The following is an 18,030-nucleotide window of genomic DNA, read 5'->3' on the forward strand; positions in this document are numbered from 1 at the left end:
GGGAGGAGGGAAGATACTGCTTCATCTTTTCAAACGGTGCCTAAATCAGAAATGACGGCTGGTGCCCCAACCAATCTCCACAGAATAACACTACAGAACTTAGGGTATCAGTCACATAGTGACCATTCCAAAGATATCACAACACTGAATGTGGAAAGCTCGGATCTATCATCTGCTCCAGTTTTAGTAACGTTCAGCCTGGAAATTCTTCTCATAACTGGGAAATTTAGCATTTAGAGATTTGATTAGGTTTGAACTTCACAGCACAATACATTTCATTTTTTTTCTTCTTTACCTCCCCAAAACGAGGGGCTTTGGTTGGGCTGGGCTGGGGACGGGAGGGGAGGGGGGTTTCATTTGTTTAGTAATCATTCTAATCTGCCAATATGCACAATTTTTGTAAATCCAAAAGAAAAAGCTGAGATGTCACCCACAAACAGGGTAGTACGGAGCCAGGCTAAGATATAACGCTCAACACTATTTAATCCCAGCCGTGTGAAGAACGAAACAGGTGTATCAGCGGATGCATAAAGACCAGACCATCCGGCACAAAACAGCTCGAAGAGCGTTTTTCACACAAAAATCTTAAAATTGCTTAAAAATAACCACTCGGTCATGTGCAGCAAACAAGAATCTTTCCATGGACAATAGGAGGGAAGTTGTAGAAAAGTTGTTGTTTTAAATTATATCAAATTATTGACAATTAGCAGGCCCTGAGTGTACTCTGATTTGTGGACTTCTGCAGAATAAAGGGGGTAACAATAAAGAATACGCTAGCAAGAATGTACCATTATCTTTAGTTCTACAATCCATCTTAAACTGCATTCACACAGGGCATCAATCTGAGCACAAGAGTGAGACTTTTTACTGAGAACTTCATACTGTCATGTGTGAAAACATGTAGAGCAGCAAGAGACAGTAGTTTGGTCTTCGCCCCCCATTTATCCTTTTGGTTTTGGCATCTGAGGTTGTAACATGCAGGGGGCAATCGCCCCTAACTTTGAAAGGGGCTGCAGAGTAGGATTGGCAATTTTTTGGCACAGGCCTTGCTTGGAGACCAAGCCACTTTGCAAAGATCAGGGTTCAGATGTTAATGACTTCTAACTGCTAAAGAAAGCCGAGGGACCGACCAGCAACGAGGGTGGTTTTTTTTAAGGGACTGTCTTTCCCTTTACATAGAAAGCGTTTGCAACTACTGCACATTCTGACACTGCTCTGCAAACCAGCAAATCGAACACCTTCAGCAGAACAGGCTTCAATCTTGGGGGAGGGACATAACCCCTCACACAACTAAACATCAGACGAACGCTTCAAACATTAGAAAAATGACCTCGTGGGTAAAAATAAAACGGTGAAGGAAAATGTGTGAACAAAAAAGTTTAAAAAATAGCCAGGATTCTCCAATATGAACATTAGAGAACAAAATCTAATGGAACTCTGGCACTAGCTCTGTGGAGAACTGGACTTCCATGGCCTCTGATAAACCCAAGATTACCTCAGCTCCACTTCCTTGAATCTCCAGTCTCTGCCCTTATTGAAATCAAAATCTACAGAAAATACAGCGTAAACAGAACAAGAGTGTTGTATGTTTTGCTAAATAAACTAGCTGTTTGGAATGGGGGTGGACAGGGGGGGGGGAGAAAACGAAGGAATGAAAAGATTTATTGATACAGAGAGGCTAAAATGTACAGGTTCTGATATAGACCACGAAAGCCGTAAATCTTCACAGATAAATACAGGATTCAGATGATGTGATACAAAAGCTTCCTTTGTTCCCGTGTGAATAGATTTGTTTTAGTTAAAACTAAATATAAAAGGGAGGGTGGGTGCTCCAACAGGAGGAGAAATATACGTAAAGTGAGCAGAATGTCTTACGTTGTGCCGGGAGAAGCGATATATGGATTATAGATTTTCACAATATGCGAACAAAAAAATCCCTCTATGAAATTAAAATGAAACAATCAATGGATTTGACTTCTTGCTGTGGATTGAACACAGGTGGAACCGTTTTGTCAAATGCCTGTCTCAAAAGAGGGATTTGGAGAGGTTGTAAATCACCACTGTTCCTCACACCTGAACTCTCCTGGGTCATTTTTTCAAGTCCCACAAAAAGCCTAGGGGGCTCCACCACTGACAGATTATGTTGGTTCATTCCAGCACCATCGTAAAGGGAGCAGAGTTGACTTTCTGCATACAAGCCCCTCTGTATTTATCCTTCTTCCATCATCACACACACTGCAATGCACTCACAATACACACAGCCTTTGACTCACATTATTCCCCCTTAAAAAAAAAACACCAATCTTGGTGTTCCCAAACCCCTAAATTGTTAGCTCCTTTACATGAAAAAGAAACATTCTTTGCACGAAAGTCTAGCGTATGCAAAATAAATAAATACTCAAGCCGGTCCCTTGGAATGCCACACCATTAATCAATTCCCCAATCTGGTGTCACTTGTGCCAGAATATGATGACATTCTTTGAACACCGCAGCTACCGCCACCCATTCCCCCCCCCCCCATATGATGCATGTGTATGCAAGGTGAAGTTTGTCCTTCTCATTTCTTTGTTTTCAAAAACGAGGCAACTTTAGGCACTCAAATATATATTCCTCGGTAGAAGAACAGGAAGGGGAGAGTGGAGGGGGGGAGAGAAAGAAAAATGCCCTGTGTCTGAAGAGCCCACCTTGAACAAAAAAATTAGTTGACAGGGTGTTTTTTTAATTTATTTATTCTACTAACAGGAGGGAACCAAATCTAACCAATGATGCTGAGAAATTGCAACTTGCTGGGAACACACACACCCGCCTTCGAGGCTGATGGAGGAGAAAGAATGCTTAGGGACCGCATAAGGACATTTTATGAAGGTAAATATGCAAAAAGGGGGGGGGAGGTGTCACTATAACCGCTGCTGGATAAATCACACATTTATCAGTAAGTTGCCCACTCTGTCTGAGTTGGGTGTTTCCCCCACTTGTCTTGTCACACAGATATATATAACTGTATGCATATTTTTCACGTGCCTGTGCACTTTACTTCCTCAAAGACCTACACCGGCAGAACTAAATGCAAGGTGGTCTCCTAAGGGTCGTGTCCACTAGGGAAGTTACCCTACACAAGGCTTATGGAAATAAACGGGAACCACGCAACCACCGAGTAGCAGCATGTATCCCAGGTCTCTGTATTTGGATAAAGAGCTCTCATGACAACTATGCCGGCCTCACTATACTCTTAAGATACGTCATCATGAAGGCCCCCCCTCCTCCTAACAAGTCTCTTTTTATTTTTCTAGTCTTATTTGTCTCTGTAACTGCAACTATAAAAGCATTTTTTAAAAGAAAAGGTCAGTGTCTAAAAACCACAAAGAGACTCTCTAAGCAATAAGGGGGAATACCATTCCAGAATGAAACTTGCATACATGAATGTCACTGTAAGAAAAATGACATACAGAATAGTTCCTTCTTAATTATTGCTATTTTTTATTTATTTTGCATACATGTATTTGTGTGTCGCATACATACAGTCAGGGCTTTTTTGTGGTGGGACTCGCTAGCACTGAGTACAGGCATTGGGGGGGGGGGTGGAGGGGTGGAGCTCTCCCAAGTCCTGAGAGGGAAAATATGGAAATCACTGCCACCTTATATATCTGTACCAGCACCTTATTTATTTTGTACGAAAGAAAAGCATCGTGTGCATATGTTTATATAGTTTTCATTCGCTAGTTTGAAGAAAGCAGCTGGGCGAGGTAGAGGTTTTTACAACAAAAGGAGTTTCCCAAAAATTATGAGGGGAAAGTGGGTATCGTAAACTTTGGATTGGGTCATCTTTCAAGTCCATCCAGCAAACTGCCCACTGTCTCTGCCCTCCCAACAAGATGGACGTGGAGACTGAGTGAAGAAGAGGAATCATTGGATAAATTGCAGGCTCTGTCTAGTTGAGAGTGAAGTCTTTTCCTATAGTGGGTGACAGGCCTTCTCTTTTGTCAGACCTCATTTATTTCTCTTTCAAGTTCCAGTGCAACCCTCTACCCTGTCACCGGAGAACATCCACCCACAGACTATGCCCTAAAATGAGAACATCAGCAGAAGAGTTAACAGTGCCATAACCTGACAAACTTCTTCTTGAACACTCGCCCCAGGTATCCCCATGGAAGGGGGCCCTTCTGTTTATAGCCCATGCAATTATATACACTTGGACTACAGAGTTCACACTAACAAGGTGTGTGTAACCACAGAAAGCAGGCAGGGAAGGGATTTTTTCCATCCGACAAAAACTTTTTTGCACGGGGAAGAGATGGCTTTCTATTTCTTTCCTAGGAGGAACCATCTATATTCAGTCGTTATTCTAGAGGATACAAGAATTAAAAGGAAGGTTGTCTGCCCCAAATCTGATTCTAGCACTTCATGTGCATTTCTGACCTTCACAGCATTGAAAAGCTGTAGACACATTCCTCTCCCATCTACTCAGGCATCTTCTAAAGGTTTTGCACCTTTACTGTTTAAACTCACCCGATACCTATTTTTATCCCTTACGGTATTGCTCATCTAAATATGAAGTCATATATCTTTTTTTAAAAAACTGTCTGGATGTGTCAGTTTGCGTTAGCATAGGAACTTTGGAAGATCGAGTTATTATATTTATATATACTCATTACAAAGGGCTACATTCGTATTGTGCAACAGTGGAATTCACACACGTAAAAATCGGCGTGTATCAATTGTGACTAGAACACAAGTCATGGGTTAATGTATAGTTTTAAGGATGCGGTTTGATCACATCATTTCTGCCATTCGCAATGTACATTTTGTTCATTTATACATAAATATTCATTTATACATAAATACACTCAAATGAGGGGAACACATACATGTCCACGCTGTATTTTGTTAAGGGTTTAGATGCGCTGGCCTTTTCTTACTGGTTCACAAGATTCGTATTTTAGATATTCTGCTGTAAGAATCTTACAGGCTCAGCATGAAAAAGGCAAATTAAAAATGGTATGCATATATATTTTCCTACTTGGGCACCAGCTACCCTTCACTCATAGTAAATCCAGAGACTCCAAACTGAGAAATCAAACTGAAGCCGTTAACAGTCAGGGACACCGTTAAAAACTAATTTTAATTAAAGGCATGTATCTTGCCAATGCCGCTTAATCAGTCATAATTTGCTTAGAAAATAGATTTATCTAACTTGCAATCTCTCTCATCTCATACCATATAGATCTCGACATGAAAATCAATACCACAACTTTATACCTAAAAACATTTTGCAGCGATGGAAACTGAATGGTCGCTACCTAGATTATTTCCTCTCCTCATGGGTGCCGCGACCAGACTCAACTATGAGACAGGCTATGAGCGCCCCCTAGCCGTCACAGCCCGCCACTGGAGGCACCTCCAGGCACAAACGTGACCTGCAATCCAGCTGAAAAGCTCCCAAAGTTTATTTTGGACAGCATCTGGCATCAACAAACAAGGGAGCACAGGGCAATCTAGATAGGAAATGTTTAAAAGGGGGGGACGGAGAAAAGCACTATGCAAAATATTTTAAGCCAATGCAGCAAACTCCGAGCACATTTCGTTCTGATAAGGCGGGCATAGGTGTCAACGGAGCCAGCCCTCCGTTACCTCCAATTTGGCCTTCCTCACCTGGACCACATTCACTCCGATCATCATTCTCATTGCCTGCCCTACAAGACAGTCCTTTGTTCAACACAGCCCTCCAATACACTTGACGCAAGACGTGGGCTCCTGCCAACACTTGCCATTAAAGCACGACCACATTGCAAAACAAAACAAAACAAAACAGAAAAAGAAAGCTTTTTAAGCCATGCTTACTAAAATGCTTCAGCAAGCTTGACAAAATATGCTCCTCTCTGTTTGCCTACCACAGAAAAGCAAAGCTGTTTCGGAGTCCACCCTCAGCTTGCAAAGCTGTTTCTCCTATCCTGAGCAAAGCAACGCAAAACAAGCATTTCTAAGAGAGGACAGAAGGCTAGGAAGTGGAGGGAAAGACAGAAGAGGGGGGAATGGATCCACCTTTAATTCTGCAATGTTCAGCTAAGAAAGTCATGTGCCTGGCGTAGTCAGATGAAGCTCTCGTGCAGAATACAATCTTTTCATAGCACTTTTTAAAGTCATAATGTCATACCTGCTGTAGACACCAGCAGGTAGATCCCCAAAATACAAGTATCCCATTCTTTACTTATTCAGTATTGGAACCTAAGTATTGGAACAATATTTTTTTTAGTTTCCTCAATTGCCTCTTAATGATAGAGAATTTCCCTCCTTAAAGAAACTCATGTGTACATGTATATCTATGTCTATTTGTATCTGTGTGGATGTTTTCTCCATATCACCATCGTCAGGTTCAGATCAGAAAGCTTTACTTATAACCTGTTGTGCAGGGATTTGAGTTTTATTGCAGGGAGATGGAGTACCCAGGAATATCTGATGGTTTTCTCAATTGCTCCCTTCCCATGAAGTTTCTTCAGGTAGGGTCAAGCCTCTATGAATGAAGGAGATTTTTGCCAGCAGAGAAGGAGCTAACTTAACTCCATTCACATATGTCTTTTCATTCTAAAATGCAGAATTAGTGCTCAAACCTCCTTGTTTCTAGCTGGAAAGGCATAAACCATTAGCCTAAACAAAAAGAAAGAAAACTGTTGTGGAAATCAAACCAACCTTACCTTCTTTCACACAGTAAGGCCTTTACGTCTGCTTTTCACACACATACATCTCATTTTCACTTTCTAAATGTTACATAATTTTGCTGTATTTTCCACAGCGACCCATCACTAGAGACAAACTTAAACCCTCAGCTTCTTGTCTATCACTAACAGGGTTTGATTCACTTGGGTGGGGGAAAGATGGAAGCTGTAGAAGCCAGTGGTCTGCACTTGGAAATTTAATAAATTATACATATTTCTAAAGCCTACTGTTAATTAAGAGAGCATCCCAAGGAGACTGTAACAAAAACCCTCCAGTGATCTGAACTAAATCCGGATTGTACCCTCAAGCCTGCAAATCTATGCTTACTTACAAGGGAGTAAATCTCAGTAAACTCCATGTGACTTACTTCTGAGCAGTCATGCACAGGATCAGACTCAGCCCCCCTGCCCGCTTTGGCTAGTTTGCCATTCAGGATCAGGCTACCCCAGACCCTTGAAATCTAATGAATTCCTACAAAGAAGGTTAAGGATGAAGTCAACTCTCCTTCCTACACCCCCCGTGCCACTTATCCATGTACCCTGAAATGCCAGGCAATTCTGCTGACAACTGGCTCACAATGAAGCATCAAATAGCTTCAAGATCTCAGGGAAAAAAAGCAAGAGCAAATTCATTCAAGAAAAAAGGGAAGGGAGGGTGGGCGTTTGTCGTGAATGGCAGGAGAGAGAGAGTTCCCATTTTATATTTATGGGGATCCTTTTGCTTTGTGCTTCTCCTAGAAAACTTCTCAGGGGTCTCTCTGCTTCCTTTCCTTTTTGTTTAAACAGGATCCTCTTTTAATAATTTATCACCCCTGCCTGGAAACAGGTCCAACTTGCTGCTGCCTGGTGGAAAACCTCTTTTCGAGCAAACCTGGATGCTGCATGTTTGGATGGCTTGGCTGGGGTCTGCACAGGAACACACACACCCTATTTAATGCCCACCACCTCTCTGGGTGCCTACCCCACCCCCCAACAGTTCAAGAGGGGGGATCCTCTTGTACGCCTCTCCTTGATAGAAAGAGGGATGGATAGATAAAGCCAACTCACAAACCCAGGCAACCCAACACTTCACACAAGGCATCCTATAAGAAACAGCCCCTCAGATAGTTGGGCTAACCCTTCCCTGGGGGGGGGGGGGTTATCCCCTTATCAAATGGTATACTCTGAATTTTCACTAGAGCAAAAAAGATTTGAAATTAATCAACAGTCCCATCTGCCTAGACTCATCTTTAAAGGAATTATATGAAAGTAAATTTGCAAGCATGTTTCTTTCTACCCCTCTGGTCCCTAAACAGCCTTTTTTCCCTCCCCTCTTCCCATATCCCATCATCTCAAATGCCAAAATCTTTGCAAAGGGGGGGGAGAAGGTACAAGAAATAATCTGGATTTATTTAAACACCCACCCCTCCTCCACTGCTTTCTCCCTAAAAGAAAAGGTAATTTACAAATCAGCTGGCTTGTCTAAGGGAACATTTTTTTTTACAGTGAACCCTAAGGATGTTTGTTTTTAAAATGGTTTTAATCCACTTTCTTTGGGGCTGTCAGGAGCTGCCGGTTTGCAGAGCAGCTGCTCCGGATCAATTAAAAAGCCGGCACCAAATGCATCTTCATTGGTACTGTAGCCGGTGATGGTTAATAAGGGGGGGAAAGAGATGCAAGAATAAAAGAAAGGAGAGGGGGGTAAAGCAAGAAATAACAATGAAGTGGGGGGGGGGGACAGTCCGTCACAAGCCAAGCCCCGACCCGCGTGGAGCGCCTGCCTTCGCCCTGCAATATAATTCCGAGCAATCCTTTTCGAAATAACATTTTTATCAGCTGTAACAAAGGGCAAGAAGAGAGAAAGAGACAGAAAGGGCTGTCACCCAACGCTACTGGCAGATGGCTGCTAGGTTTTCGGGGGGGAGGGGAGCTTTTCAGCACTCTCCTTCCCCATCTATATTTATGTATTTAAATGTATATATATGTAACATAATTTCTTTTGCACAGCCTCGCCGAGTCGGCCCCCTTCTCTCCCTCTCTCTGTGCCCCCTCCTTTTCTCTCCCCGTCCAGCTCCACGAGCAAAGGCAGTTTTGCAAAAAGCTCGGCTTTTGCACGGGAGCTGTTCTTTTTGGCATTTGGCACGGTTTAGTTTGGGCTTGCAATGCCTGTTGGCTCCCCTCACCCCTTCTTCTGCCTCCCCAATTTTCACCATCACTACTTCGGATGTTTTCTTCTTCTTCTTCTTTTCTCTTTTAAACCCCCTTTTATCTAGGACCTTTCCCTAGCTGTCTTGGCGAGCAAACTGCAAACCTTCCTGCAATCTTTAGGACATCTCAGAGGTGAAAGATTTTGTGTTGCGTTTCAGGGTTGGGGACAGCAAACAAAAAAGAAGTGGGCCAAAGGACTACGGGTCTGCTTTTACATATATATATATATATATGTACACATGCATATAAACAGAAAAGACAGAGGTTTTGTACAAGGGAACTGCTACTATTGCAAACTGCCTCCTCCTGAGCTCCTAGGCGAGGAACTGGCTGAAGTCTCCCCCACTCCGCACCCCCATCTTCGGCTCCTCTGCAGGGCTTCTCTGCCTGCCTCTTCCCTTCTCATCCCAACGCCTTTCCCGGGACAATTTCGGGCCAAGAAGGATCCACATCACCTCGCTCTGGCCAAAACGGCGCCTTCGGACAGGACTTTGGACGCTTTGCAAAGTGCGCGCTCTTTGGCCGAGCAAAGCAGGGGCCACCTGCCTCTGCGAGCCCTGTCCGTCGCACGCTTTCTGACCATCCCTGCCCACTCCCCTCTTATTCTGGCGACTCCACGATTGGCCTCTACACACGCGCCCCCCCCCCCCCGCCCTTCCAGGCTGGACAGCCAGACCTGGGGACGCGCGGGGGTGTGCAGAGAAGGAAGGCTCCAGCGTGGCCGGCTACCTGCGCTTTGACATCCCCCACCCCGGCCAACTTGTCCTGCGTCCCCTGGCCCGCTCGCCTTCCCTGTGCAACTGGGGAGGGGGGGCAGCCTCGGCATCGCCTCCCCCCCCATCCCCCCATATGCACACAGAGCCTCCCCGTGCCGTGCGCCTCCAGCGCGCCGCACGCCTCCTGCGTTCCCCCTCTCCTTCTGTGCCGCTCCCCACTCCGGCCTCGCCACTCCAGCCTTTCTCCATGTGGTTCCCATTAGGCGTTCCCCCCCACCACCACCTCCACCTCCAGCCACCTTTCTTTCCCCGGCGGCGGCTGCTTCTGCTCTCCTGCGCTCGCCAACTTTGGACCGGCCTTTCCCACCCACCCCAGCCTCTCCCCCACCACCTCCAGCGGCCCCTCTTTTTGCAAACCGGCTTCGCCGCGTCCTCCGCTCCCTGCACGCTCGCCTGCAAATATTCGCCTCGAAACTTTGCATTTTTCCCAGCCGCCCCCCTCTCTTCTTCTCGCTCGTCTCCCCCCACTCTCCTCCTCATCTCTCCCCCCCGTCCTCCCCGCCAGCCAGCCAGCCACACACACCCACCAGCGGGCCTCCCTCCCTGCTTTCTAAGTCTGAAAAGACCCTTGGTTTCAGCACCCTCCCCCCCCAAAAAAATATCTCCTGGTCAATTTCATGGAAGGCATAGAAACGGCTTCTCTCGTGCTTTCTCCTCCCCCCCCCCCCAAGACTCACATGCACACTTTTCCTTTCCGAACCGGCTTGTTGAGGAGTTGCAACTTACGCGTGATAATTTCCCTTTGTGACAAGTGCTGCGGATTCCCCTGCTTGCGACGGGACATTGCCCCAGCATTTACTTGGTCATCGCCCGGAGAGTTGGACTGGGGTAGGGGAGTTGGGTCGAAGGAGGGGGGGAGCGATCACCTTCCTCTTCTTCCTCCTCCTCTTCTTTTTCTTCTTAGCGGAGGTCTTCTTTAAAAAAAAAACTTGGGGGGAAAAAAGAAACTGTTTGCTGCTTTGTTTTGCTTTTTTTCTCCTTTGCTACTCGAGATGAGATTCTGTCTTCAGTGTAAAAAAAATCATCGCCGGAGGAGGGGGGGAGGCTGGTTTTATTTTCGCCAAACAGTCTGTTTTTCCCCCCTCTTTCCACCGCTTCCAAGTCTTTTTCTTCAACTTCGGGAGAGGAGGACCGTTTCTGTCTCCCCCCGCCACCCCACTAAGCACTGACACTTTAATTTTTCCAAAGTGCTTAGCAAAAAAAGAGAAGAGTAAAAAGCAAAGTGCACTTCTTCCACCCGGAGAGTTCTTTGAAAAAAAAACTGGATTATACACACGCGCGCTTGCCCAAAAGTAGGAAAAAAATGGGATCTGCCACACGCAGAACAAAAAAAAGGAAAAACGCAGGAAAAAAATCACCCTTGCTGGGTTAATTGATTTGTTTAGGGGTAGCCCAAACTGTGACTCCTCATCGCCAGTTCAAGTGCCACTGGATTGCTTGCTTTTTTTTGTTGTTGCTGCTGTTTTTGCTTTTTGCTATAATTATTTTTTTTGCTTGGCTTTGCTGGCCCCCCACTTTGCCACAGGCTTTCCCTCCCCCCCTCTCGCTTGGCACAGGGTCTTGCTAGGAAAGAAGCCCCCCAGTGCTTCTGGGTGAGTGCTGGCTATTACTAGGAGATATATTGCAGTGTGAAGATGGCGGAGCCCTGGTTCCCTGGGAGCGCTCTGTCTCTCTATGGCTGGGGCTGCCTCCGTACAATGGGATAAAATTCAAGTTCAAGTGCGGACGTGACGTTTAATCTGCACTAGAGACAAAAAAGACCTAGAGAGTAGGATCACTGGGGGCGACTAGCGGTGGCTTTTTAACATTGTACCCGGCAAGAGAACAAGAAGAAGACGAAGAAGAAGCGGGGGGGGGGGGGAGAAGGGAGAGAGAGAGAGAGGGAAAGGGGAAAAAAACACCCTCCAACACACTCCCAGCACACGCGCGCCTCCGATTGCTTCGCCCGGGCTGTCTTCTGCTGAAAGCCAGCCAAAATGAAATTAACCAGGATTCAGCAGGGGAGGGGGAGGCCAAAAAGCGAGGGGGGAGGGGAGCCTCTCCCCCCCGCCCCAACCCACCCCAGCAGTCAAGGTCTTGGAGGGGAAGGCACCCCTTCCCCGCCCACTGGAAGGACGTCTCGGGGGCGGAGAGGGTAGGCGCACGAGTAAGGTAAAGAGGGTTTGGAGAAGCCGTGCGCGCTGGCGCCGGGGAGGCAAGCAAGAGGGGTAGTAGGTGGGCATGGTCGACTCAAGCCGGGGATGCCGAGGCGGCCGCCCAGGAGACGCGGGATCCGTCCGCTCCTCGCTCGATCCACCTGCTCCGAGATCTCCCGGGAGGCTCGCTGCTGCTGCTGCGCTGGGATCCGTGCGGCGCCCCCTGACCAGATCTTTCCCTCTGCTCGCTCGCTCTTCCCTGCGCGCCAGCAGCGGCGGCGACTCTGCTTCGAAAACACCTTCGCGGTGCATTTCCGAGCGTTTTTACAGTAACACAAATATCTGCGCGGGGGAAGAGATATTTCTCTCCCCCCCCCCCCGTCTCTGCCTCTCGCTCGCTCTCTCCCTCCTTAATCTGAATTGCGATTGCAGGGGGAGCCACAAAGACACTATACTACACTATCTCTCCCCCCTCCCTCCCTCTCGCGCGCCCAGCCACCTAGCGTGGATAAGGATCCCTGTGAACATCCGTGGGAACCCAAAACGCACTGCAAACTTGGTGGGACCCGAGAAAGCCCGGCTGGCCGGCGAGGATGGGACCGGGTTAGGGCGGAGGGGAGGGGCCGTGTAGCTGGAAAGGGTTCCTGTAATAAAGGAACTTCTTTGGGGAAATCGTCCCCGGTCGAAGCCGGTTTGGCACAAATTCTGGAAAAGAAACGCAGCCCCAGCGATGTTCCCAGGGTCATCAAACCTCTGGACGCTTTCGCTCCGATTTAAGTACCGCCCTGTATTCACCGATTCCAATCGTTCATGCCTGTTTTAAACCGCTTAAGCTACTTATGAAGAGAAATGGCGGGGTTGCAGGAAGGATCCGAACTTTTATCCTTTGGAACTAACCCCATATATTTAAGGGAAAAAAAGCATGTCCCGGGCCCGGGGTTTGCACGAGGGGGAGGGAGTTGATGCCCTTTAAACAGTTAAGGCGTGACTTTTGCAGTCAGACGGGCGGCTATTGACAGCTGGCCTACTCTAGAGCAGAGTCAGACCGACACCTTTGGTCACTCAGGGGAACAGACGGAAGCGGCTGCGATCTGAGACGGGCAGCCCCAAATCCCCGGGAGCGCCTCGTGCTCCTAATCCTATTGCCCACACCCCTAAAAGCTGGGCTCTTGGGCAATCTGGCGGGTCCTGCACTCGAGTAAACGGCTCAAGGATTGCCCGCTTCTAGGTGGGATCATCAACGTAGGAAGGAATGGTGCATAAGGGAAGGTTATGCTCACGGGGGCAAATTCTTCTGGATTATTTAGACCAATGCTTTGACACAAATCCAGAAGTTTAGGATCCAGGCTTCATGCATTGGAAAGGGGGAGAGGGAGGGAACAATACCCCCGTTTACTCGTCTAGTGGTGGTGCAAATGGTGAGGGCGACCCCATGGAGAGGCTGACAGAGATGGTTTGCCACCGCCTGCCTCTGCTTAGGGACTCTGGTATTCCTTGGTGGTCGGGCACCCTAGAACCAATAAGGGCCGACCCTTTTCTTAGTTTCTGAAAGCTGGTGGGGGCCTGAGCTTGGGCTATCCAGGTCAGGGGCCGCCGAGGAATAGACACAAGAAGAGCAGAACATAAAACGGCATGGAATATTATTGCTGGGAGAGCTTGATCTCTTCCCCACCCTCTCCCGTTGGTTCTTTCCCGGGACTCCCCGTGCCCGCGGGTCCCCGCCAAAAGGTTTTCCACATGTGCCCGTGTCGGCATCGTGGCCGTCTGATGTCCTGCGCTTGAATGGTTTGGTCGGTCAAGCCATGGGAAAGCGGCCCTTCCCAGCATTAGGACCCCCCCCCTTCTGCACACACCTCCGTTGGGAGCTTCACCTCCCTCACACGCACACGTGGAGAAAGAAACCACTCCGGATTTCCCCGGGTGGGCTCTGTGAGAATCGGTGGGGGATACTTATGTGATCTGCATTCATACATTCAGCTAAAGCTCTGCATGCGTGACATAATCCGGCTCCCTGGATTTCAATGGGAGAATTACCGAGCTGCGCTTGGTCCCGTGGGTTTAGGCTGGGCTAACTCTGCATAGGATAGCCTGGTTTTGATAGGTTGAATTCTTTACTCCTCTGCTTGAAGACTGGCCTGGGATAAGCTTCATTTCTCTCCCTTCCTAATCTAATTTTACAATCAGATTCTTAATTTCTGATCTCCCCGGAAGCACCATCTAATGTCTGATGTCTCATCTAATGTCAATCTGGCCGGGCGGGCGCGACGATCCCGAGTGGGTGGGTGCCTTGCATTGGCGGGCACGGGGCCAAAGTTTCCCAGGCCCTTTCCCCGAAGACCCGACCCCGCCTGGCCCTCCGGTGCCATGAACAAAGGGCATCAGATGTGGCGAGGTTTTCATGCGTTTGTAACCTCTTCCCAGCTTTCCAGGCTTTGGAGACTCCTACAAAAGGAGATTTGCATCGTGGTGGGAGCCCGGAGGAATCCCGGGGACAGAGTGAGGCTGGCCGGCTCGCAAAAAAAGTTGCCCAAACAATCCTAGCAGATCGGGGAGGGGGAAAAGAAGGTATTCTTGCAGGGGACTGAGGAATTTTCGGGGGGGGGGCTGCTGAGAGTCGCCCCCACCTCCCATCATTCCTCGTGCCAAAGATTCCTGCCTCTTTTCCCCCCTTTCCCATCGGCGACGCTAGAAACCCGCCAGCCCCACCTGGTGTCAGCATGATGGATATCACGGGGGTCAAGGTGGGCCTTTCCAAACTGGAAAGCGCAGTGGCAGGTACAGCGACAAGGCAAGGAAATCGGGAAACTAGACCCGGAGGGAGGGAGTGTCACGTGTGAAACACAAATACCGCAGGCTTCTTTTCCTTTTTATAGGCATTCTAGTCTGAATGAATGAACGTTCCTTAGTTCCGGTTTTGTTCCACGCTTTCTGACATTAGGACAGTTGTCAATCATTTCTGCATCCAGGATCACTGTGAAAAGGGCATTCATACAGCCCAGATGTAGAAATGATTCGGGGGTTTTGGCCGGCCAGACTCAGAGTCCCCCTAACGCTGCCTTCTCCGCAGGTCTATCGGTCATTGGCGGGAAAACAAGCAGGGCTCTTGTGGCAGAAGTCTAGCACAAGTTGATGGGAGGACCAAATGTTCGCTTCCGAAGTGCAGCAGGACTCCTGCTTATTTGGGGAATTAAAAATAAATACACCTGCGCTGCTCTTTGGGTGTCCCAAGCCTCCCACAGAAACTCGCGGGGACCCTTCCGAGAGAAAGCACTCAACAAAGGGGACTGTGATTCTACAACATTCGCCAACCAGGAGGGTCTTTTTCTGGGCACGAGACGGTTCGGGTAGTTTGGGGGGGGAGTGTCATTTTCCTCGGAGGACAAGAAAGCCGGCCTTTTCCCCCTCTTTGGTGTCCGGGAGAACTATATCATCTCCCTCTTCTCCTGAGTGGGTGCTGTTGTGCGCGCGCGTTTGCTCAGACTAGAGGCGCGCCATGGCCAAAGTCCATCTCAGCACCAAGCGGTCACCCTTATCAGGGAGCCTCCTGTTTGCCACCACCTTGCGGGGGGGGGGGGGGCATTGACAGTCCTAAGATAAGGAGAGAATCGATCCTGGCGGGCTCAGGTGGCTCGGGGCGCGCATCTTTGGCCTCTGGCCTCTTGGACACCCACGCGCGCGCCCCCCGAGCCACCTGAGGTAGCCTCCCCTTTCTCTTCCCGGGACGGGCAGGGGCGGGAGAAGGGAAAAAGCGATCCGGGGAAAATGGCCCGGCGCTGCCTGCGCCTCCCCCTGCTCGGTCCCTCCCCTGTCTGGCACTTGTGATCATTACTGGCGGCCGCCGCCAATGTCTTGTCGCACAGCTCCCCCTTTAGTCTCTTCGCGCTCCTCCGCGCCGCGCACACAGGCAGATCAATAGCCGGCGCGGGCTAACCTTGACCTCCCGCCCGACCCCGCCGCCATCCGCAGCTGGCCCGCGGTTTTGTTTTCCCCGCTCCGTCGATATCCCCAGCCGCCGTCGCTGGGGACGGGAGGCAAATGCAAGAGAAGGGGCTGGCTGGCTCTCCAAGGGTAGTGGAGAAACTCTTTCTGGGCACCCCCTTGCCCAAAAGAATGCAAAGCTCCAGGCACGGGGTGGGGGGGGGGGCTTCAAAAGATCTGCCCCACTGATCTGACTGTGTGTTGAATTGCATTCGATAATAGGTTTAATTGCTTTGTCTGATTCTTCCCTCACCCCCCCCCCTCCCAGCTTGGGCTGCATGCATCAATCTGCTCGACGCGGGGTCAGTTGCATGCAAATGCGACAGGCGTGTTTCGCATGTGCCCGTCGGCTTTGAAGACACTGGCACCCCCCCCCCCCCCTTAAAAGGCGGATCGATAAACAGCCGTCTTCTTGCATCCCACGTGCAATTGAAAAAGAAACAAGGATGAGTTTTCCCCCCTTAGATTGTCCCTGCCCGTTTCAGCAAACAAAAGTCCGGCGGCTATTGCAGTGCCGGCGGGACGCGCGTATCGTCGTGCTTTGTGACGGCGCCACTTTGCATTCAAAGAGTTTCCCCTGCTGCTTTTAACTTTTGCTGGAGAGCGCTTTCTGGCCGCAAGCCCAAGCGTCGGGAGTCAAGCCCATTGAAATCAACTCTGTAAACACGGTTAGGAAACCGAGCTGCGATCCCGCGCAGACACCGGGGAAAACGCACCATTGACGGCGCTTACCAGCAGGCTAATATGGTCATTTAAGAGTTTCTCTTTTCCCCTCAAGGCAAGGCCCCCGCCCCCCGCATATAGCTCTCAACCAAGCAAAGGTTCTGGTTCTCTTCAATGCCTGTTTCGGAAATATTACCACGAGAATGCACAATCAATAACGAGTCAACTATGTTGTGGAGTGTCAATGTATTAAACGCATGGTTTCTAGTTCACAAGCCAAAACCATGCAATTGGGAACCTGCAGGCGCGTTTTCTCGGAAAGAAGTTTCGCGGTCTTTGCTGGAACTTGCTCCCAAGCAAAAGGGTGCAATGCGGCCGCAGATTGGGATGGGGCCAAGTATTAATTTCATGTGCCATTTCCCTCCCTCCCCAGACACGGGAGCTCGGCGTGCAAGGTCTGCAAATCCTCGCAGCAAAAAGCGCGCGGGCAGGGCGGAGGGTGGCGCTTTAAAACTGCGGGAACCCGCGCGGCTGCGGACCAATCGCCTTCTGGCGGGAAGCCACATGTCGTGGAATAGAAGGGCAAGCCAAAAAGTGTGGCGCGTCCCGCCGTAGTTTTTGTATAGTTTCGCGTGGAAAAAGTTTTCTACGTGCGTGCGAGGCTGGTGTCTGGAAATTTTAAAGAAAACAAAAAGTTTGTGGCGGTTTCATTGAACGGAATTAAACAGAAGAACTGTTCCTTTTTCGAGTTGGCAATTGGGCTCCCTCACCGCTGTTCCTGCGACGAGGGTTTTTTTGGAAAGTGAAAAATCCTTTCAGAGAAGAATCACAGTCTCTAGAAACTTTCAGGGTTCGCCCCTTATGCAGGTCGACGAGATTTACTTGTGAGTAAAAAGGATCGGGCTGCACTTCCCTTGCGGGGAGTAGGCATGCATTCCCAATTGGCTCTGCAAATTTCAGAACTGGCACTCTTGATCGACTAGATTCAAGGGCGGCCAGATTTCCAGGGTATCAGCTTTGGAGAGTCAAAACTTCCCTGCCCTGAACGAGCCCCCCTCTTCACCGCCAGCGGCTGTTTTTTCCTTTCCCCCTTTTTTTTTTAATACGCCTCGCAGCATTTGCGGGGAAGGGAGGGGAGAAAGAAGGAGCGCCCAGGGAACTCGAAACCGATGGGAGCCGCTCCACCTTGCGAGGAGAAGAGGAAGCACAAGGCTTAAGCGCCTTGAGGAACTAGCGGCCGTGCAGGTCCAGCCGCGGCGCAGACTGGTCTTTGCATCTGTTTCCTCCGACCTGGGCGTCCATTTCAGTTTGATTTTAAAGGCGGAGATTCTGGAGGCTTCCCTTATCGTAACCTTTTTCTGATCAGTTTTCTGCAAGGAGTTGATTCCTTAGGAAATTAAGTAAAATTCGTTTGCACTCAGCATCACGCCAGCCATTATGTTTCATTGGGGTTGTTTGGGTAGTTTTTTGCAGCTCCCGGGAGAAATGCCCTGTGGGGTTCAGTGACGCTTCCCCAAGTCCAAATCCTGATTTCCCTTCATTCACACACCAATCCCTCAGACATATTGCTACAAAGACACC

General features: G+C 49.0%; 1 protein-coding gene across 5 annotated transcripts in view; it reads right to left on the bottom strand.

Annotated features, from left to right (window-relative positions):
* The window catches only part of BCL11B (BAF chromatin remodeling complex subunit BCL11B), a 174,516-nt gene extending 162,902 nt beyond the window's left edge, over nt 1–11,614 (bottom strand). For 4 of the 5 annotated variants that reach the window (XM_048485360.1, XM_048485357.1, XM_048485359.1 and 1 more), the window contains exon 1: nt 10,400–11,613. In XM_048485360.1, the coding sequence (XP_048341317.1) occupies nt 10,400–10,457 (58 nt within the window). In that variant the 5' untranslated portion in view covers nt 10,458–11,613. Of the gene's footprint in view, nt 1–10,399 lie in introns of all 5 variants that reach the window. The other variant, XM_048485356.1, reaches the window with a different exon arrangement.
* Nucleotides 11,615–18,030: the final 6,416 nt, after the last annotated feature.

Source organism: Sphaerodactylus townsendi, linkage group LG02, assembly GCF_021028975.2.
Source record: "Sphaerodactylus townsendi isolate TG3544 linkage group LG02, MPM_Stown_v2.3, whole genome shotgun sequence".
Taxonomy (NCBI): Eukaryota; Metazoa; Chordata; class Lepidosauria; order Squamata; family Sphaerodactylidae; genus Sphaerodactylus; species Sphaerodactylus townsendi.